Raw genomic sequence first — 21,944 nt, forward strand, 5'->3', positions numbered from 1 at the left:
CGACTTGTAACGCCTCATAACCGACGACCTTTACGGTCTAGCAAGATGACAGCAATGATGGTTGTTGAACCACTGCAGTGGACCGAGCCTATAAATAGGCTAGCCATTCCATGCATTCTACACTGTAGAATTCACAAAGCATCTCTTACATCACACGCTCTCACCCTCTCAGCATTGTCTTTCTGTCGAAGCTCTACCCTCTCCTCCATCCAGTTCGCCGGAGCTCTGCTGATAGCGGTGCTGCTTCATCAGAGACATAGCCGTTTTATCTTTGGGGATGAAACGCCAATCCGAAGAGCACTACCGGGGCGTATCTCGTCTTGAAGAAAGAAGACTCCTCAACTCGGCTAACAACTTTTCATGGTTTACTGTTTCGATTTTATATTGTTATATGTTTCAGTTTGTTCTTCTGTATTCCTTTTTTGAGTTGTATTACGTCCGGTTTATATCTTGTAATTCTAGAAACCCAACAATCACAAGACGAGATATAACTTGCCTTTGAAGGGATTTGGACCTATAAACTGAAACTAACACTTTCGAAACTTTAATTACCTTTGCTTGGAGATTTTGACTGAATCGAACACCGTCGCTGCCACCAATCAGGCCCCACCGCCGTCCCCATCTCCTCCACCACGGCGAACACTGGACCGGTCAACACGTCGTCAATTCTGATGATGATTCCGACCCCTGGGTTCACCTCATCATCAACTCTCTCATGGGGGTTTACGGACCCCTTTGGACCCACTGTTGGATCCTCCTCCAGTGGATCGGTTGGTTCCACTTTTAGTGGTTCCTTCATATCCTCTAATGGATCGAGTGTTAGGGCCTTCGTGTCTCATACGAGTGTTTGGGCCTTCGGGTCCAACACAGGTGCCGGTTCCTTCGGGTCCGGTACGACCAAGGTGGGCTCTACGCCCGACATGAATGATGGGGGCTCTATGTCCAACCATGTTGTTGGATCCTTCCGGGGCAAAATTGGTTCCTTCAATGGACCAAGTGCGACACCTTTTGATACCTAGAATGATGCCACCCGCCGAGAAGCCACCTAAATTTGGAGGATCTAACTTCAAGAGATGGTACCAAAAGATGTTGTTCTACTTGACAACTTTGGGCGTCGCCAACTTCCTCACGGAGAACGAGCCGCCCGCACCAAGTGATTAAGATACGAGGCTCGAGATCTTGGCGGACTATGAAGCGTGGAGAAAAGGAGATTATCTTTGTAAAATGCTTTAGATGATAGTTTGTACAATGTATATTCCATTGTAACCACATCCAAAGAGATATGGGAAAGCCTAGAGAAAAAGTATAGTATTGATAATGCTGCAGGTACTGAACATGTTGTAGTATCCAAATTTACGGACTACAAATTGGTCGACTCTAGACCTGTCATGAAACAAGTTCAAGAGTTCCATATGATCATCCACGGACTCGTGGCTGAAGGGATGAACTTGCCCGACAACTTTGTACGATGCATACTCATCGAGAAGCTTCCTCCTAGTTGGAAAGACTTCAAGCACTACCTCAAGCACAAGTGAAAGAAGATGAGTCTTGAATATTTGATCGTGAAGCTGCGCATGGAAGCGGATGTGCGCAAGATCGATCATAAGGCTAAGGGCTTCAACCCCCTTGATGCAAAAGCCAACTTGTTGGAGCGGGGCAGTCCCTCCAACAAACGCCCTCGCCCAAGTCGTCCAAATGACAAAGGAAAGGGCAAGCAGCCTGCAAAGAAGTTTGAAGGCGAGTGCTACAAAGGTGGCAAAATTGACCACTTTGCCTAAGACTGTCGCAGCACGAAGAAGAAGAAGCCAGCAGCCCACGTCGTTGAGAAGGAGTTCAAGGACTGGGATGAAAGCGACCTCGTTGCCGTGGTCACTGAAGAAGTCAACATTGTTGACAACAAGGGCGGCTGGTACATTGACACCGGCGCTACTGCTCATGTCTGCTCAGACAGAAGCAAATTTGCCTCCTACACTACTGTTGAAGGGAAGAAGATCAACATGGGAACCAAGCATCCTCCGAAGTCCTTGGCATCGGAAGTGTGATCCTCATGATGACGTCTGGCATCACGATTACACTGAAGGATGTGCTGCATGTCCCGGACATACGCAAGAACCTAGTGTCAGGATCAATACTAGTTAATAAGGTGTTTAAACTTGTATTCGAGTCTGATAGGTTTACTTTGTATAAGTTTGGGAAGTCCCTTCGAAAAGGTTATGTAACCGATGGACTTTTCAAGCTTAGTGTGGCAATTCGAAGTGTCACGAAGTCATTGGCTAATAATAATAAATCATCTACGTCCTCTTATTTGACTAAGTGTTCAAATTTATGGCACTATAGATTGGGACATGTAAATTCAAAAGCCATTAAAAGATTAGTAAATTTAGATTTACTAAAGGCAATTGAAGTGGATAGCCAACACAAATGTGAAATATGTCTTGAGGCTAATATGACTAAGTTACCGTTTCACTCAATTGAACGAAAAACGAAACCTCTTGAATTAATTAACACAGTTGTATGTGATTTAAAGATGGTGCAAACTAGAGGTGGTAAAAATACTTTATCACTTTCATAGATGATTACATGAGATATTGCTACATTTATCTTTTAAGAAGTAAAGATAAAGCAATAAAAGCGTTCAAAAATTATAAGAACGAAGTTGAGAATCAACTTAGTTGTAAAATCAATGTGATTCGAAGTGATAGGGGAGGCGAGTATGTAGCCACGTTTGAGAAGTTATGCAATGCAAGTGGTATAATTCACCAAACAACGACTCCATATTTACCACAATCTAATGGTGAGCAGAACGCAAAAATCGAACTCTATAAGAGATGATGAATGCGTTGCTACTAAGTTCAGGATTACCCCATAACATGTGGGGGAGGCTATTTTGACGACCAACTATATCCTAAACAAAATTCCACTAAAAGGAAAGGAAACCACTCCTTATGAGTTGTGGAAAGGAAAGAAACCATCCTACAAATACCTCAAAGTGTGGGGGTATTTGGCGAAGGTGATGGTTCCCCCGCCCAAAGAAGTTATAATTGCCCTTAAAACAATTGATTGTATCTTCATTGGATATGCACTAAACAGTAGTGCATATAGATTCGTTGTTCACAAGTATGAAATATCGACTATAACAGTAGGAACAACAATCGAGTCAAGGAATGTCGTATTTCTAGAAAATACATTTTTTTGCAAGACCAATAAGAGGTCACAACCAATTCTGAGACAAGATTTGAAGACGAGGCCACTAGTTCTAAAACAGTGGATAAAGCCACTGGTTCTAAATCAGTGGATGATGAGCCCGAATCGCGTAAGCGTGCAAGGCCTGATCCAAGTGATGCAGTACTAAGACGTGGTAGTAGAGTCAGAACACAAAAAATTTGGTCCTGGCTACATTGCTTTAAAAGTAGCCTTTGCTGGCCCAGACGGGTTGCATTGGAGAGAAGTTGTTCAAAACGAAATTGATTCAATTTTGCTAAACCACACTTAGGTGCTGGTTGATTTGCCCGAAGGTGCTAAACCTTTAGGGTGCAAATGGGTGCTTAAAAGGAAATTTAAGGGCGATGGAACAGTGGATAAGTATAAGGTCCGACTGGTAGTCAAGGGTGTCAAACAAAAGGAAGGACATGACTTCTTTGATACCTATTCACCCGTAACGAGGATTACATCTATCCAAGTGCTTCTCGCGATTGCTGCTTTGCACAATCTTGAGATTCATCAAATGGATGTTATGACTGCGTTTCTAAACGGTGAACTAGAAGATGAAATCTATATGGAACAGCCTGAAAGGTTTGTAGTACCTGGACAAGAGAAAAAGGTATGCAAACTGATTAAGTCCCTCTATGGATTGAAACAAGCGCCATTGCAATAACACTTGAAGTTTGATAATGTGATGTTATCAAATGGGTTTAAAATCAACGAGTGTGACAAATGTGTCTATATTAAGAGCACGGATAACGGGTACGTTATAGTGTGTATTTACGTTGATGACATGTTAATCATGGGTAGTAACACTCAAGTGATTAATGAGACAAAGGCCATATTAAAGAGAAACTTTGATATGAAAGACATGGGTCTAGCTGATGTAATTCTCGGAATGAAAATTTTAAGAACATCCGATGGAATCATCTTAACCCAATCTCATTATGTTGAGAAGATATTGAAGAAATTCAATGCATATGATGGCGCGCCAGTTAAGACTCTAATTGAACTCGATGTTCACTTGAGCAAAAACAAGGGCGAACCCGTTGCACAAGAAGAATATGCATGGGTCATTGGATGCATTATGTACTTGACTAATTGCACTCGACCGGATATTGCTTGTGCCGTGAACAAGTTGAGTTGTTATACGAGTAATCCAAGCAAAGAGCATTGGAGAGCTCTTGTAAGGGTTTTGAGATATCTAAAGCATACTCAAAATCATGGGCTACACTTTCGAGATACCCCCAGTACTTGAAGGATACTGTGATGCGAATTGGATATCCGACAATAAAGACTCACTTTCAACAAGTGGATACGTCTTTATTAATGGGGGTGGTGCTGTGTCGTGGAAATCCATGAAACAGACATGTATAGCCCGATCAACCATGTAATCGGAATTCATAGCTTTAGATAAAGCTAAGGAAGAAGCCGAGTGTTTTAAAAACTTCCTTGAGGATATCCCAGGTTGGTGTAAGCCAGTGCCTCCAGTATTGATTCACTGTGATAGCCAAGCCGCTATCGGAAGGGAAAATAATGGCTTCTACAACGGTAAGTCTCGACATATTCGTCGACGACATAATACCATGAGACATTTGATCACAACAGGCGTGATTACAATTGACTATGTGAAGTCAATAGATAATCTAGCGGATCCGCTAACCAAATGGTTAAACCGTGATCAAATTAATAAGTTGCTAGAGGGAATTGGTTTGAAATCCACAAACTAAAGAATTGTCATAGTGGTAACCCAACCATGATAACTGGAGATTCCAAGAACTTGGTTCAATGGGAAAACTAAGCTATGAGAGTTCGTGTAAAACACTCATCTACATCTATTCCCTAGAGAGCAATAGAGTGTTTGAAAACTTGCCTTGTGGTGAGGATAAGTCTATGACTTTTAATGATTGCTAAGGATCTCAAAGAGATTGAATTCTCAAAGAGACCGAGTAGGGCAAGATACTCGAGTAGGAATCACCTATGTAAGTGTGAAGTGTGGCCGCTTCAAATTACACACTAATGAATCCAAAGTGGTGTCCAAAGCCGCAAATAACACAAAACGTGAGAATGGATGAGGTTGAGGTGTTTAAGTGTTAACACCATTGTCTCGGTGCACGCCGTGGGGGACCAGTTCAAAGCATCGCATGTATATCCGATGGCGTTGACTATGGAAGGTTCAAAGCTAAAAGCTACATATTCTTATGCTTATATACCTCTCGAGGATTAATCTTGTGTCTGCATGCATATGCATCTGGCTATTTCCACTAATATGGGGGATTTTCGGAATCTATGTCGGTCAATGGACTTTGACCAATTATAATTTCAAAGAGACATTTAATTTTGTGAAATTAAATGATATAGCATCGATCTACATTCGGAGTAGATGACCGTGATATATTCATTTTCTCAAATCTGATTCCCGGTGAGTGAGAAATAATGGATTAAAGTCTGCAAAATTGCAAACTAAATGAGCTATGAGAGAAGCTAGGAGATTAATTATCTCACATTGAAAGTAACAAGCTTATTAATCAAGTATTTAATAAGAAGGATTATTGCATGTAATAATTCTAGTGGACTAAGATGGGTTGTAGAGCACACATGCGCGCATACGCGCGCGCCACCACCGCCCGCCCCGCCAAGAGCCGCGAGCAGCGCGCCGCGTACTGCCTGCCGCGAGCCACGAACTTGAGCCTATGCCCGTGCTCGTGCCCGTGTCCGTGTCCTTGGACTTAGACTTTGACTTGGATCTTGACAATTGGTCTTTGGACTGTTCTTTGGGCGTGGTCGTGTGGCTCGGTGGTTAGGTTCGACCCTAGGCTGGTCTAGTTCTTTTTAGACCACCACCGTTTCCACGTAAGCGAGCCAAGCGGGATGACACCTCGTCAGTATGACGCGGTAAAGCCAACGTGGCTGACACGTGATAGTCCACATCATGAACGAACCTAGACATGTCTAGATTTAGCCTCTCAGCTCTGTAACGGCTTGTAACGCCTCGTTACCGATGACCGTTACGGTCTAGTAATGATGACAGCCATGATGGTTGTTGACCCCCTGCAGTGGACTAAGCCTATAAATAGGCTAGTCATTCCATGCATTCTACACACTAGAATTCACAAAGCATCTCTTGCATCACACGCTCTCTCCCTCTCTCCATTGTCTTTCTGTCGAAGCTCTGCCCTCTCCTCCATCCAGTTCGCCGGAGCTCTGCTGATAGCCGTGCTGCTTCATCAGAGACGTAGCCGTTTAATCTTTGGGGATGAAACGCGAATCCGAAGAGCAATACCGGGGCGTATCTCGTCTTGCGGAAAGAGGACTCCTCAACTCGGCTAATAATTTTTCACGGTTTACTGTTTCGATTTATATATTTTAATCTGTTTCAGTTTGTTCTTCTGTATTCCTTTTTTGGGTTGTATTACGCCCGGTTTATATCTTGTAATTCTAGAAACCAACAGTTTTCTTGTAGAAACCGTTGAGAGACAATAATAATTTAATTCTTCATCCTTTTTAATCATAATGAAATACTCCACACATATTTATAATATGTGTTGTATAACAGGATCTCCTAAAGTCCTTATTGAAAGTTTGGAAGAGTACATATGTATGATACATCTTAACATCCTTACACAATATTTTTTCCTCGTAATATTTTTCAAATGCCAACTTTTCCTTAAACCGTTTTCCTTGTTTTCCTTGTATAATAGGATCTCCTAAAATCCATGGAGTTGAAGGTTTGAATATCTTCCCAACATGTTATTTTTGCTTCTAATGCTAGTTTTGAGGAATGAAAGCTGCCAATTTTCTCATTTCAATTTTCAAATTGTTCATTGATATTTATTTAAGGAATATGACTATAGAATGAACTTCTAGTATGATTGGATCATGAAATTACATTGAATTTCACTTTGTGATCAAACTGAAAATTGGGGTTCTTTAAACTGGGGATTTTATATTTGTGAAATATTTGTACTAGTTAACTTTGAAACTATGCAATTTGAGTTATGTTTTCATATTTGATTACAAGTACGATAGTGATAGATAAATATGACTTTTGAGAAAAATATGTTGGTCATAAGGCTCATGAGATTTTGAGCAGCTTCAGTGATGAGCAGCTGTTAACAATCAACTATAGACTCTCGATACTAGTTTTGCGACATCAGGATAAATCCAAGCTTAACACCTTTCTTGAACATCAGGCAAGTGAAAAGGCAATATGGCACTACAAAAAAAACGCTGTTTACCGAGCACCACTAGCGAGCACATCAAAGAGTGCTCGGAAAATAGCGAGCACTTCAAACTATGCTCGGCAACATTCCAAGCACAAATGAAGGTGCTCGGCAATATCACGAACGGGGGAGTTAACTTGCGAGCAATACCGAGCGCGGTCAACGTGATCGGTTTAGTAATTTAAGTCCGGGAAGCGTTGTGCTCGGTAAAAGCCGACCACTGCTTTGGTGCTCGGCATTTCAGAAAAAAATATTAGTATTGCTTTTACATAATTCCGAGCACGTCTAAGGTGCTCGGAATATCCCAAGCACTTGGATAGTGCTCGGAATGTTTAAAATAATTCTATTTTATGTTCAAAATAGATTTTAATATTTTTGATGAATGATCGAAAAATTTTCACACATGAAAATTTTTCTAGATATTTTTTATACAATTAAAAAATATTGGCATGTTTGAAATTTTTATTGTTGTTGAATAATTATTATTTGTACTATAATTTTATGTAATTGCCGAGCATTTTCTTTGTGCTCGGTAAATGCCGACCACTGCTTCGGTGCTCGGCATTTCAGAAAAAAATATTAGTAATGCTTTTACATAATTTCGAGCACTTCTACGGTGCTCGGAATATCCCAAGCACTTGGACAGTGCTCGGAATGTTTAAAATAATTCTATTTTATGTTCAAAATAGATTTTAATATTTTTGATGAATGATCGAAAAATTTTCACACATGAAAATTTTCTATAATATTTTTTTATACAATTAAAAAATATTGGCATGTTTGAAATTTTTATTGTTGTTGAATAATTATTATTTGTACTATAATTTTATGTAATTGCCGAGCATTTTCTTTGTGCTCGGTAAATGCCGACCACTTCGTCGGTGCTCGGCATTTCAGAAAAAAATATTAGTAATGCTTTTACAAACTTCCGAGCACGTCTACGGTGCTCGGAATATCCCAAGCACTTGGATAGTGCTCGGAATGTTTAAAATAATTCTATTTTATGTTCAAAATAGATTTTAATATTTTTTATGAATGATCGAAAAATTTTCACACATGAAAATTTTTCTAGATATTTTTTATACAATTAAAAAATATTGGCATGTTTGAAATTTTTATTGTTGTTGAATAATTATTATTTGTACTATAATTTTATGTAATTGCCGAGCATTTTCTTTGTGCTCGGTAAATGCCGACCACTTCGTCGGTGCTCGGCATTTCAGAAAAAAATATTAGTAATGCTTTTACAAACTTCCGAGCACGTCTACGGTGCTCGGAATATCCCAAGCACTTGGATAGTGCTCGGAATGTTTAAAATAATTCTATTTTATGTTCAAAATAGATTTTAATATTTTTGATGAATGATCGAAAAATTTTCACACATGAAAATTTTTCTAGATATTTTTTATACAATTAAAAAATATTGGCATGTTTGAAATTTTTATTGTTGTTGAATAATTATTATTTGTACTATAATTTTATGTAATTGCCGAGCATTTTCTTTGTGCTCGGTAAATGCCGACCACTGCTTCGGTGCTCGGCATTTCAGAAAAAAATATTAGTAATGCTTTTACATAATTCCGAGCACTTCTACGGTGCTCGGAATATCCCAAGCACTTGGACAGTGCTCGGAATGTTTAAAATAATTCTATTTTATGTTCAAAATAGATTTTAATATTTTTGATGAATGATCGAAAAATTTTCACACATGAAAATTTTTCTAGATATTTTTTATACAATTAAAAAATATTGGCATGTTTGAAATTTTTATTGTTGTTGAATAATTATTATTTGTACTATAATTTTATGTAATTGCCGAGCATTTTCTTTGTGCTCGGTAAATGCCGACCACTGCTTTGGTGCTCGGCATTTCAGAAAAAAATATTAGTAATGCTTTTACATAATTCCGAGCACTTCTACGGTGCTCGGAATATCCCAAGCACTTGGACAGTGCTCGGAATGTTTAAAATAATTCTATTTTATGTTCAAAATAGATTTTAATATTTTTGATGAATGATCGAAAAATTTTCACACATGAAAATTTTCTATAATATTTTTTTATTCAATTAAAAAATATTGGCATGTTTGAAATTTTTATTGTTGTTGAATAATTATTATTTGTACTATAATTTTATGTAATTGCCGAGCATTTTCTTTGTGCTCGGTAAATGCCGACCACTTCGTCGGTGCTCGGCATTTCAGAAAAAAATATTAGTAATGCTTTTACAAACTTCCGAGCACGTCTACGGTGCTCGGAATATCCCAAGCACTTGGATAGTGCTCGGAATGTTTAAAATAATTCTATTTTATGTTCAAAATAGATTTTAATATTTTTGATGAATGATCGAAAAATTTTCACACATGAAAATTTTTCTAGATATTTTTTATACAATTAAAAAATATTGGCATGTTTGAAATTTTTATTGTTGTTGAATAATTATTATTTGTACTATAATTTTATGTAATTGCCGAGCATTTTCTTTGTGCTCGGTAAATGCCGACCACTTCGTCGGTGCTCGGCATTTCAGAAAAAAATATTAGTAATGCTTTTACAAACTTCCGAGCACGTCTACGGTGCTCGGAATATCCCAAGCACTTGGATAGTGCTCGGAATGTTTAAAATAATTCTATTTTATGTTCAAAATAGATTTTAATATTTTTTATGAATGATCGAAAAATTTTCACACATGAAAATTTTTCTAGATATTTTTTATACAATTAAAAAATATTGGCATGTTTGAAATTTTTATTGTTGTTGAATAATTATTATTTGTACTATAATTTTATGTAATTGCCGAGCATTTTCTTTGTGCTCGGTAAATGCCGACCACTTCGTCGGTGCTCGGCATTTCAGAAAAAAATATTAGTAATGCTTTTACAAACTTCCGAGCACGTCTACGGTGCTCGGAATATCCCAAGCACTTGGATAGTGCTCGGAATGTTTAAAATAATTCTATTTTATGTTCAAAATAGATTTTAATATTTTTGATGAATGATCGAAAAATTTTCACACATGAAAATTTTTCTAGATATTTTTTATACAATTAAAAAATATTGGCATGTTTGAAATTTTTATTGTTGTTGAATAATTATTATTTGTACTATAATTTTATGTAATTGCCGAGCATTTTCTTTGTGCTCGGTAAATGCCGACCACTGCTTCGGTGCTCGGCATTTCAGAAAAAAATATTAGTAATGCTTTTACATAATTCCGAGCACTTCTACGGTGCTCGGAATATCCCAAGCACTTGGACAGTGCTCGGAATGTTTAAAATAATTCTATTTTATGTTCAAAATAGATTTTAATATTTTTGATGAATGATCGAAAAATTTTCACACATGAAAATTTTCTATAATATTTTTTTATACAATTAAAAAATATTGGCATGTTTGAAATTTTTATTGTTGTTGAATAATTATTATTTGTACTATAATTTTATGTAATTGCCGAGCATTTTCTTTGTGCTCGGTAAATGCCGACCACTGCTTTGGTGCTCGGCATTTCAGAAAAAAATAAATTCGCACATTGTTCAGCTATAATAAATTCTGAACTGTTTTTAGCGAGCGCCTTTGTAATGTGCTCGGAAAATTCCGAGCACATCGTACTAGTGCTCGGAATTATTCAGATCTTTTACACCTACCATTCCTTTATTCTTCTCATTCTATCCACCTACGAATTTTTCATCTTCTTCGAATTTTCCTCTTCTTCACTCACATTTCAATAATTTTTTCAACAATTTCTTTAAATCGGAGTGTTCCCATGGCTTGTAGTCACCCCATCTTCTAAATTATATAAAGGTATCACTATAATCATTAGTTATTCTCTCTTAATTTATTAGATATATTAAAGGAAATGTTATGCTTGTGCTCATTTTAATTTATATTATCTTTTTGTGGTAGAAGTGTTATTTTGCTCGTGGTTGCCATATTTCGCCATCTTCTAAATTATCTAAAGGTATAATTATAATTATTATTTATTTTTTCTATATTATTAATTGAAAATGTGATGATTGTGTTCTTTTTAATTTATATTATTTGGTGTATTAGGGTAGTGAAATGGATATAATTCCAGGAAGAGAGTGGATGTATAAGAGAAAATTTGCTACTGGAGAGTACAATCTTGATTTCATTAATGGAGTAGATAACTTTATAGCTTTTGCTATGCAATATCCCTCTAGAATGGATGGTTCAAAAATTAGATGTCCATGTGCACGTTGTGATAATATGAAATATCTTTCTGCGGATAAGGTGAAGGAGCATCTTGTAAAAAAAGGGTTTACTAAACATTATTATGATTGGAGATTACATTGTGATGTGGAAGCATCGTCCAGTTCAATACCTGATGCATCCATGGATTTCTCTCCACCATCAAATCCATACCAACATATGTTGCATGCTGCATGGGGACAGACAACCGGTCATGAGTCTTATCATTTCCAAACGCAACACTCTGCACAATATGTTCCGCCTGCCTACATGCCAGAACCTCCCACTGACGAGTCGTATCATTTCCAAACGCAACACTCTGCACAATATGTTCCGCCTGCCTACATGCCAGAACCTCCCACTGACGAGTCGCAACAGTTTTACAATGCATTAGAAGCGGCGCAAACTGATTTGTGGGCGGGTTGTGATTACTCTGAATTGTCAACAAATGCTCGACTGATGACTCTGAAGTCTGAACACCGAATGTCTCAACGAGCTGTTGACGAATTGTGCCAATTTATGGAAGAGCGTCTGCCGAGGCCGAATCGCATGCCTAACAGTTTCTATCAGTGTAAGAAACAAATGCAGACATTAGATATGCCCCATCTAAAGATACATTGTTGTAGGAATGGGTGCATGATCTACTGGAGAGAAGACGAGAGCAGAACTGAATGCAAAGTTTGTGGTCAAGCTCGATTCAAGGATAATGGTAGAAGTCCATTCAAGAAGATGTACTATTTTCCTCTGGGTCCAAGACTGAGGCGGTTGTATGCATCTGAAGTTACCGCTCAATCCATGCGATGGCATGCAGAGCACACTCAGACTCCAGGAGAGATGTCTCATCCGGCGGATTCTGTAGCTTGGAAAACCTTCGACCAAACACATCCCTTCTTTGCTTCCGAATCAAGAAATGTCAGGTTGGCACTTAGCACAGATGGATTTCAACCATTTGGTCAGACTGGTTCACAATACTCATTGTGGCCAGTGATTCTAACTCCATACAATTTGCCACCGTGGATGTGCATGAAAGATCCGTACATGTTTCTCACTGTGATTGTGCCTGGTCCGAAGAATCCAAAACAAAACATTGATGTGTTTCTACAACCTTTGATTGCAGAGCTCAATGATCTATGGGCTGAAGGAATTCAGGTATATGATATATCTAAAAAACAAAACTTTCAACTGCGTGCAGCGTTGATGTGGACTATCAGTGACTTCCCTGCATATTCAATGCTGTCGGGATGGAGCACATCTGGGCATCGTGCATGTCCATATTGTATGGAAGACTCACAAGCCTTCTCCCTGAAGCATGGAAGAAAAACCACTTGGTTTGATTGCCACAGGAGGTTTCTCCACATGAATCATCGGTTTCGCAGAGACAAAAAGAACTTTCGAAAAAACAGAATGGAGCATTCAGGTCCTCCTCCAATCTTAAATGGGGAACAAATACTTGATCACCTTGACCAATTTGGATTCAAGAGAGTGTTTGATGAAGATGTCGAATCAGCAAATTCTGAGTTGAGCAAGATTTTGGGATGGAGAAAACGAAGCATATTTTGGGATCTTCCATATTGGAAGACAAATTTGATTCGCCACAATTTGGATGTCATGCATATAGAAAAGAATGTGTTTGACAACATCTTCAATACCATTATGGATGTCGACGGAAAGACGAAGGACAATGCTAATGCACGTCGAGATTTGGAAGTACTTGGTATTCGACCCGAGCTTTGGCCACGCGGTGGGAAATATCATAAGGCTACTTTCACTCTTGAAAAAGAAAGTAGGGAATTATTGCTCAAGTGGCTCAACAGTTTGAAATTTCCGGATGGTTATGTTTCCAATCTATCAAGATGCATTGATATGAAAAAGCACAAGTTGTACGGTATGAAAAGCCATGATTGCCATGTGTTTATTCAACGATTGTTACCAATTGGACTTCGTGAGTTACTTCCACGCGTTGTATGGGAACCTCTAACCGAGTTGAGCAACTTCTTCAGAGATCTTACTGCTACAGTTATAAGGGAGGTTGATATGAGAAAATACAATGAGTCGATTGCACTTACCTTGTGCAAGCTTGAGATGATATTTCCCCCATCTTTCTTTGATTCCATGGAGCATCTTCCGGTCCACTTAGCATATGAGGCATTGATTGCAGGACCGGTGCATTTCCGATGGATGTATCCCTTTGAACGGTACATGCGTAAGTTGAAATTAAATGTAAAGAACAAGGCCGCTGTGGAAGCATCTATATGTAATGCATATTTGACTGAAGAAGCATCACATTTTTGCACTCATTACTTTGAGTCACATGTCCGTTGCCGAGGTAGAGATGTTCCTCGTAATGATGATGGAGGTGGATCAATTCACCCTGAAGATATGCTTTCAATTTTCACATACGATATCCGATGTGCTGGGAAAGGACGAAGACGATTCTTGTCAGAAATGGAGTACAAATCAGCACAAACTTGCATATTAGTTAATACTCCAGAAGTGAAGGAATTTGAGCTGTAAGTTTGTTTTCCTTAATTTTATTGAAATAATTAGATTATTTATTTAGTCATTGATTTTTTTATATATAAAGCAGTATGTTCATCGAGCAAGTGCGTGGTTGGTTTCCGGAAATAACACCATCGCAGATAGAGCAACAATTAGACGATCACTATGCATCATGGTTTAAAGAATATGTAAGTTTTCTATCCAATTTTTTTGTTGAAATTGTGTATTATATTTACTAATTGAATTTTGTATACAGGGTCAAAAAAACTTGCATCGTGATAGTCATTTGTACCATTTGTCACAAGGTCCATTAAATGGGGTTATGAGTTACAATATTTGTTTTGTCAATGGATATAAGTTCCACACTGACTCTTATGGGAAAAGTAAATCTACGGCCAACAGTGGAGTATGCATCAGAGGGTCGAATTATAGCTATGCCGAGGATGACTTTTATGGAATTTTGAAAGAAGTTGTGGAGGTGGAATATCGTGCATCGCCAATAAAGAAAGTTGTATTGTTCAACTGTGCATGGTATAATCCGTCTCCGCCCCCACGTGGTGGTACATTGGTTCATCCAAAGTACAAAATCGTGGAAGTGAATATTCAGAAGGAATATCCAAAATATGATCCATTCGTCTTAGCTCAACAAGCCTCTCAAATTTATTTTGTATCTTTTCCGAGCAAGAAAAAAGACAAGGTAAACTGGCGGGCAGTGTTGAAAGTTCGAGCAAAGAAATTTGATGCCAGTTATGCCATCACAAAAGAGGCAGATGAAGACACAGCTTTCCAAGAAGATGAAGTTGAAGTTCATGAAATTTCTGATGATATGGAATTCGTAGAACCTTCACGTTATGATCCTAGTGGTGAAATGATTCCAATTTTGAAGGAGATTGCAACTGATGAAGAGGATGATGATGATTACGATGATGAAGAGGATGATGATGATGACGATGATGATGACGAGGACGAGGACGAGGACGAGGACGAGGAGGGTGAGGAGGAATAAAATTTGCAATTCAGGTTTACATCTAAAATGATTAATTTCTATTAATACTAGTAGTATTGTTTTATCAATATATATATGTGATTACATAAACTAAAAAGTGGCGTGATATTCGTTAGTATTTTTCAAAATGGGGCATTTTTCAAAATGCAAATCTTCAAATTATTTCTCTCAAATTTTGGAGCAAATTATTAGAATTATTTATGTCAAAAATTCATTCCCTAATTTTTGTCTAATTCTCTTTATGTCAAAAATTCATTCCCTAATCTCTCAAAGAGTCACCGCCTCTTTAAAAAAAAACCTAAATCATCTCTCTCTAATTCTCTCTCTAATTCTTCATCGGAGATTAGGCATTTGGAGAAGATCGTCGGAGAAGAAGCGGAGGCTGCAAAGCACAACCGTTGCAGGTCTGTCTCTTTCACTCTTACAATCGTTGTTCTATTGTAGCTTGTAAACTTGAGAAAAATGCAGATTGAGCACATGCAGTAGTAGTTGATGCTCGAGGCAGATTGAGCACATGCTTCAATCGATTAGCATTTCTGGTACCTCAGGTCAATCGATTAGCATTTCGTTTACTTGTTTGTATTTTCTGGTACCTCAGGTCAATTCGATTTCTGTCCACCGATTAATTGGGGGTAGTGGTTTTTGAGCAGCGTAAAAGCAATCACAAATCCTTTAATGACTATAAACCTCAGGTTATTTCTATTTCTGTCCACCGATTCCAATTATTTTCTATTTCTTTGTTTTGTTTCAACTATAAGTTGATTAAATTAGCCGTTGAGTGCTTGAACAATGCCCCAATTTGTCTTCCTTTCTTAAGGTTTGATGAGGTTTGATCTGATCTCAGTAGTCTGTCAGTTGATTTATTTTTTGCTCTATATGATATGTATTGATTGGTTAGTGAATTCTATTGTAATTGAGCTAGTTAGTGAATTTAGGCATTCTATTGTAATCTGAGCTAGTTGCCCAGAATTTTTTCATTTCTGGGAAGCATTTGATTAATTTTCATTAAGAGGCAGTTTCATGCATTAGCAAATAATAATGGCATATTCTGTTAATTCTGACTAGAGTTCTGAATGATTTTGATATGATTTTGATAAATTCTTGATATGCATTAGCAAATAATAATGTAATAAGAGGCCTGATATGATTCTTGATTAAATCTAGCAAGAGAAGTTGTTCATTGATATATTGAGGAATATTGTCCATAAATTTCTAAACTTTCGTTGCATAAGAGCTTAAATATTCGCCAGTGAATTACCAAATTATGATTAGCTCTGATTTTATAATCAGTCAATTTAGCAATGACATAGTTTTTGATGACTTGTTTATGTATCACTATTGTAATCTGATTCTTCATTTGTGATTTCAGCATTCGGTTTGCCTTGCTTGAAGGTTGAAAGCGAGGGAGATATTTGTGCTCTTCCACTTTGTCCATTCGCAAAGGTAAATTTGTCTGTTTGAAATGGTGTATGTTTGCCTATTTTAAATTAATCACAAAGTAGTGCTTTCTTTTGTTAGTCTTTGATATCATCGACATTCAGAAACAAAGAGCTGAAACTTCGAGTAAATAAATTCACACACAACACTCTCAATCTGTGATTAATTTACGCACATTTTGTTACTGAAATCTCACCAAAAATGTCAGCTTTATCCAATTCTGTTGTCATTTCGGAACGCCTTCTTCTCCATTTCTCGTCAGGTAAATCTTCTGATTAATTATCTTTCTTTTTTGTTACATGGATCTTCTGATTTATTTCTCTCTCGGACTGTCTAATGATATCATTTTGAATTCTCTTCCTAATGCTTTATCTAGTTTCTGGAAATATGATTTTTTTTAGCTTTGAAGATATAATACAAGTGCTTGATAAATTTGGGGATTCTGAATAATGTTGCTGGCATTAACTGAAAAGAAACTGCTCTTGATTTATTAGGTTTCTTAGATCAGTAACAGCTGTTTTATGATGCCACTACTGCCTTACTGTAAAAAGAAACTGCTTACTGTAGATCAATGAAAAGAAACTGCTTTCTTAGATCAGTAACTGAAAAGGGTGATAAAAATATGTGGCATTAACTGTAAGCAGTTAACTGAATTTATAGTATGTTTAGTTTGACTTAGTTATAGCTGAGTTGCAAAATAATACATCTCAAGCTCTGTTTGTTAAAATCATGTTTAATGGTGGATTTCTACCCATTTACTCATTTGAGGTTTTGTTTCTTTATTACTATCTTTAAACTGATTTACTTTTCTAATTTAGATTTTGAAGGAGTTTGGAGGACTAGATATTTCCTAGAATAATGTACTATTATATTGTAGGCTTCTTTTGAAGATTATTAGTCCATATATCTCGGGAGGATTATAATGGATTTGTAGGCATGGTAAAGGCATAATCTGGTTATTGATTCTCATTCTCTATAAAATTTGTATCGTTTGCTAAAATGAAATACTAATTTTTTTTGGAAGACAGAAATAGACTCTGACCCATCAAAGGCCACATATTTTTATCATCTTTTTCATTTCCAATTTTTCTATGATTGCTTACACACACACAACAGCAGTCATATTAAATTAAAAACTCCCCCTAAAGTGCACATTACCACTTGTGTCTATTGTGTAGTATAATGTCTATTGTGCACTTTTTTGTTCCATTTTTCGATTTTGATAGATAATGCTTTGTCTATTATGTAGAAATGCCCCGAGGAGCATCTATTAGACGGCGCTTAAATGATTCTTCACTCTCAGGGGATCATCCACCACTCTCGGGTGATCATCCACCACTCTCGGGTGATCATCCACCACTCTCAGGTGATCATCCACCACTTGTGTTCATTTATGAATTTGAACTGCAATTCTCATTACCACTTTTGATATGCACTTTTTTGTTCCATTTTTTTTATTTTGATAGCATAATGCTTTGTCTATTGTGTAGAAATGGCTCAAGGAGCATCTAGTGGACGCTCCAATGATCCTTCACTCTCCAATGATCCTTCACTCTCCGGTGATCATCCACCACTGGATAATGAGGAAGGAGAATCGGCAACACATCATATAGAAGGGCATGATACAACAAGTAACTCCCTGAACGAGTCAGCCGAAGAAGAGCCTACAGAGCCTACACATGATGCACGCGGCCGCCCATTCATACATCTTAGGGGGAAATAGTAAGTGATTTGATAATTTCACTTATATCATTATTTTTGTGAGTTAACTGACCATATATTGACGTGTAGCTTGGAACCTTCCGGCGTCGTGGCAAGCATATGCACTTACAATTTCAAGCAGATTGTTGACCCGGTTGGATACAGCCAAAAAACTCTAACCGAGGAATACATTAACTTGTATTGGGCTGAATTTAAGGTAAACTCTATCTTTATCTCTCTTTCTCCCTCTTTTAGTACTTACAATCTTTAATATCTTATTTTGTAGTTTAAATTTGATTGTCATTTTGTGTTAATTTGTAGAAATTTGCTAATTGTGAGGCATATGATCAAGACGAGTGTAAGAAGGCTTTTGTTAGCAAGTGTAAACTCAGATACGGAGATTTTATTAGCTATTATAAAAAGAAGACAAAGAAACCTTCTTTTTACACGGATGCCCAATGGGCGAATTACCAGAAAGGCTGGAATTTACCCGAGAGTATTGCAGCTTCTGAGAGGTGCTCTGAAAACCGTAGACAAGGGCTTGAGACCGCGCTTGGCACACATTGTAATGGATGTACATCATTTGCCGAGACAGCAGCAAAAATGGTAAAACTTATAATATTCATTAGTTTGATTTGTTTGTTACTTCTACACTTTCTTATGTTGAAAATTGTTTTCAGGCTAAAGAGAACAATGGAAAGCTTCCTCCATTTATGGATTTCTTTCTACAGACCCACAAGCTAAGGAATGGAAAAAACGGTGATTCACAAGGCAACTTGTGTTCGCAACGTGCTCAACAAATTGTAGTAAGTCTTTTCACAAGGATAGTTTATATTTTTTTTCCAAGGGGAAGGTTTTTAATCTGTTTCATGCATGGTCAGTTAAATTTTTGTCTAAATTTTATGATGTTACAGATGATTGACAGTGTCTTATGCCCTTCTCTGAGATCGTGTATGAATTCGTGGAATTCTGAAATTGATAGAAATATGATTATGATATGGTTTTGAATTTCATAATATGGCTTTGAGAAAATTGATTCAGAAATTACTTGTGTTTGGATTTTTTTGTAATTTATGATTTATGCATTCACTTCACTGAATGAGTTTATGCATTCACTTCACTGAATGAGTGTCCAGCTTATGTACAAAATTGTTGTACAAAATTTGCTGAGCTTGTTGCTATATAATTTATGTACAAAATTGATAGTGTCCAGCTTGTAAGCTATAATGTACAAAATTGTCTGATATGATGAGCATGTTGCTTGTGAGGTTCTCTCTTTGTTGTTACATATTTTGAATGTTTCTCATGTTTGTTTAATGGAAGGATGACGTTATGGCACGGGTTGAAGAACTACGGGATGAAGGAATAGAGAACCCGGATCATGAAGCCATCTTCTTGGAGCTTTTTGGGAAGGTGAAGAAAAGAAAACAAATCTCTGGCGCGGGGCAAGCCACAAGCATATTCTTCCCATTGGCTACTTACTCATCCGTGGGTTCTAACCGCGTCAATGCTAGCCAGATCGATGAAATAGTCGAGCAACGCGTTAAAGAACATCGTGATCAAATGAAGCTACAAATTGAAATGGTGCAAGCCGATTCAGATCGGAAAATTGCACTAGTGCGTGAGGAAGCGGCTACGAGGGAGCAACAAATGCGAGAGGAAGCGGCTAAAATGCGAGAGGAAGCGGCTACGAGGGAGCAACAAATGGAAGAACGAATGATGCGCCTTTTAAATGAAAAATTGGGACAATTGAAAAATGTGTAGTTCAGTGGTTGTAATACCATCTTTATCTTTATATATTTTTGTTAAACAATTTATCTTTTTAATGTTATTTCAGTTTATTATTTTATTTATTAATAATTTATTGAATAATTAATTGTAGAATATATATTTTAAAAAATCATAATAATCAATTTTCTGAGCACATGGCCGTACTCGCTAACATGCTCGGTGCACCTAGTTCTCACTTGAAAGTGCCGAGCACCACTAGGTGCTTGCTGCATTGCGAGCACATGTATGTGCTCGCACACCTGCTCGAAGTAGCCGGTGCTCGCTGGTTGTGTAACCTCTCGAAAGTGCCGAGCACCACTAGGTGCTTGCTGCATTCCGAGCACTCATAAGTGCTCGCAGACCTGCTCGAAGTAGACCTGTGCTCGCAGGTTTTGTGTTAACCTTTCGAAAGTGCCGAGCACCACTAGGTGCTCGCTGCATTGCGAGCACTCGTAGGTGCTCGCCAATGTTGTTAGTTGACCAGTTAGCCGAGCACCAAGATGTGCTCGGATTAAAATGCCGACGAAGAGAAAGGCGAGCATCTTAAGTGCTCGCAAAGTGCTCGGTAAAGTTGGATATGCCGAGCATATTTCCCTCTTTGCCGACCACTTTGGTGCTCGGGAAAGACCTCCTTTTTTGTAGTGTGGGGTTCAACTTAGCAAATTTAATGATTTAGTCACAAGCATCAAGGGAAAAATAAAAGAGAGGGCTGATTCTGGATAAAGATACATTTGGCATATTATCAGAAAAAGTTCCAACAATAACTCTCCAGGCTTTCTAGAAATGCTGCCACAGCTTCATCACTGCATGAAAAATTAGCGATATCCAATTAACGATGTAAAGAAATATGTTTTGATGTGCCTATTTTAGCAATACATGTTAGAGTTTGTATACTAGAAATCACCTTTCGAATGATTGAATATTGTTAAAACTCTTATTTTATTTTCCAAAGAAATAAACAGATTATTTTTGTCATAATGTTGTTATGTTTTACATTTAATGGATGTTTATTACATGTTTAAATGTATAAGTAACTTAACAAAGTCTAAGTCTTTGTTTTAGTAGACCGGTTGTGAGCGTCGTTCACTTTAAGGTAACACGGTCAATTCTAAACAAAGAAAAAGAAGAATTTCACAACCTAGATAGGCTTAGACTACCTATCGTGAAAGGTTGCAATGTCAGCCCGATTATTTCTAAGCCTTACTGAAATAAGATGACGTTGGTGTGGTATAGCACTGAATGGATCTAACAACGAGACAGTCTTTATGCTATCTACTGAAAGACGAGGTCTTGTAAATTATTATTTCTTAATCAATGTATGTTAGCATTGAGCATATGATATTGATTATGCACTACTTTGACTTACCAAATGGTGCGGATTTTTCGCAACCCAATAAGCCTGGTATATTGGGTAGTGGTGATTAATATCTAGCGGTGCTAGGATTGCAATTATGTTGAATCGCGCGCGAGGTGAGTCTCGTTTGATAACATCCTCAAGAGAAGCTTGAAATAAGGTTTTATTATTCGGAACCTAGCTAGTTGGAGTATAATTACTCTATGAATAATAAATAAGATTTTCTTGCTGAGTCCTCTCTTGGAATAAATAAGATATTAATTAATTAAGTCCATAGCAGACAATAATTAATTAATTGATGTTTCTATCTTAAGCGCGGGAAATAAATATCAAGCAATGGAAACCCGAAGTACTTGTAATTTCGGATTTGGATGGGCAGTGCAATATTACTTCTGTAGTGGTTGCTCGTAATATTCCAATCATAAGCTTATATTAAAATGGGTTTAATTTAATTAGTAAAAAACTAATTGTAGGAGCCCATATCCAAAGTCTTCCATAGATCCCTATCTTGGCTCAATATGTGACTTATTATAAATAGGAGAATAAA

General features: G+C 37.4%; 2 protein-coding genes across 2 annotated transcripts; both read left to right on the forward strand.

The window, feature by feature from the left end:
• The first annotated feature begins 1,541 nt into the window (after nucleotides 1-1,541).
• Nucleotides 1,542-16,706, forward strand: LOC148932693 (uncharacterized). Its single transcript, XM_089065208.1, has 9 exons — nucleotides 1,542-1,741; nucleotides 1,790-2,036; nucleotides 3,211-3,345; nucleotides 3,494-3,598; nucleotides 11,472-14,140; nucleotides 14,218-14,317; nucleotides 14,386-14,992; nucleotides 16,505-16,578; nucleotides 16,677-16,706. Exons 1-9 carry the CDS (start codon nucleotides 1,542-1,544, stop codon nucleotides 16,704-16,706), a joined length of 4,167 nt encoding a protein of 1,388 aa, XP_088921334.1.
• On the forward strand, nucleotides 16,613-20,037 carry LOC148932694 (uncharacterized). The gene is made up of 7 exons (XM_089065209.1): nucleotides 16,613-16,834; nucleotides 17,822-17,938; nucleotides 18,063-18,294; nucleotides 18,364-18,490; nucleotides 18,595-18,879; nucleotides 18,954-19,079; nucleotides 19,597-20,037. The coding sequence occupies exons 1-7, from the start codon at nucleotides 16,774-16,776 to the stop codon at nucleotides 20,035-20,037; spliced, it is 1,389 nt and encodes a 462-aa protein (XP_088921335.1). The 5' UTR covers nucleotides 16,613-16,773.
• The last annotated feature ends 1,907 nt before the right edge of the window (nucleotides 20,038-21,944 follow it).

Source organism: Salvia hispanica, chromosome 2 (assembly GCF_029641045.1).
Source record: "Salvia hispanica isolate PSC_SH4W2 chromosome 2, Shi_PSC_v1, whole genome shotgun sequence".
Classification (NCBI taxonomy): Eukaryota; Viridiplantae; Streptophyta; class Magnoliopsida; order Lamiales; family Lamiaceae; genus Salvia; species Salvia hispanica.

What these genes read in the sequence shown, in the direction of transcription:
- LOC148932693 (XM_089065208.1), top strand. Translation starts at nt 1,542, where the DNA reads ATGAGTCTTGAATATTTGATCGTGAAGCTGCGCATGGAAGCGGATGTG. An exon ending in CGAAGTCCTTGGCATCGGAA is followed by an intron (nt 2,037 to 3,210) that starts GTGTGATCCTCA and finishes GACCAATAAGAG; the next exon opens with GTCACAACCAATTCTGAGAC. An exon ending in TTCACGTTATGATCCTAGTG is followed by an intron (nt 14,993 to 16,504) that starts GTGAAATGATTC and finishes TTGTGATTTCAG; the next exon opens with CATTCGGTTTGCCTTGCTTG.
- LOC148932694 (XM_089065209.1), top strand. Translation starts at nt 16,774, where the DNA reads ATGTCAGCTTTATCCAATTCTGTTGTCATTTCGGAACGCCTTCTTCTC. An exon ending in TGTATTGGGCTGAATTTAAG is followed by an intron (nt 18,491 to 18,594) that starts GTAAACTCTATC and finishes GTTAATTTGTAG; the next exon opens with AAATTTGCTAATTGTGAGGC. An exon ending in CCGAGACAGCAGCAAAAATG is followed by an intron (nt 18,880 to 18,953) that starts GTAAAACTTATA and finishes AATTGTTTTCAG; the next exon opens with GCTAAAGAGAACAATGGAAA.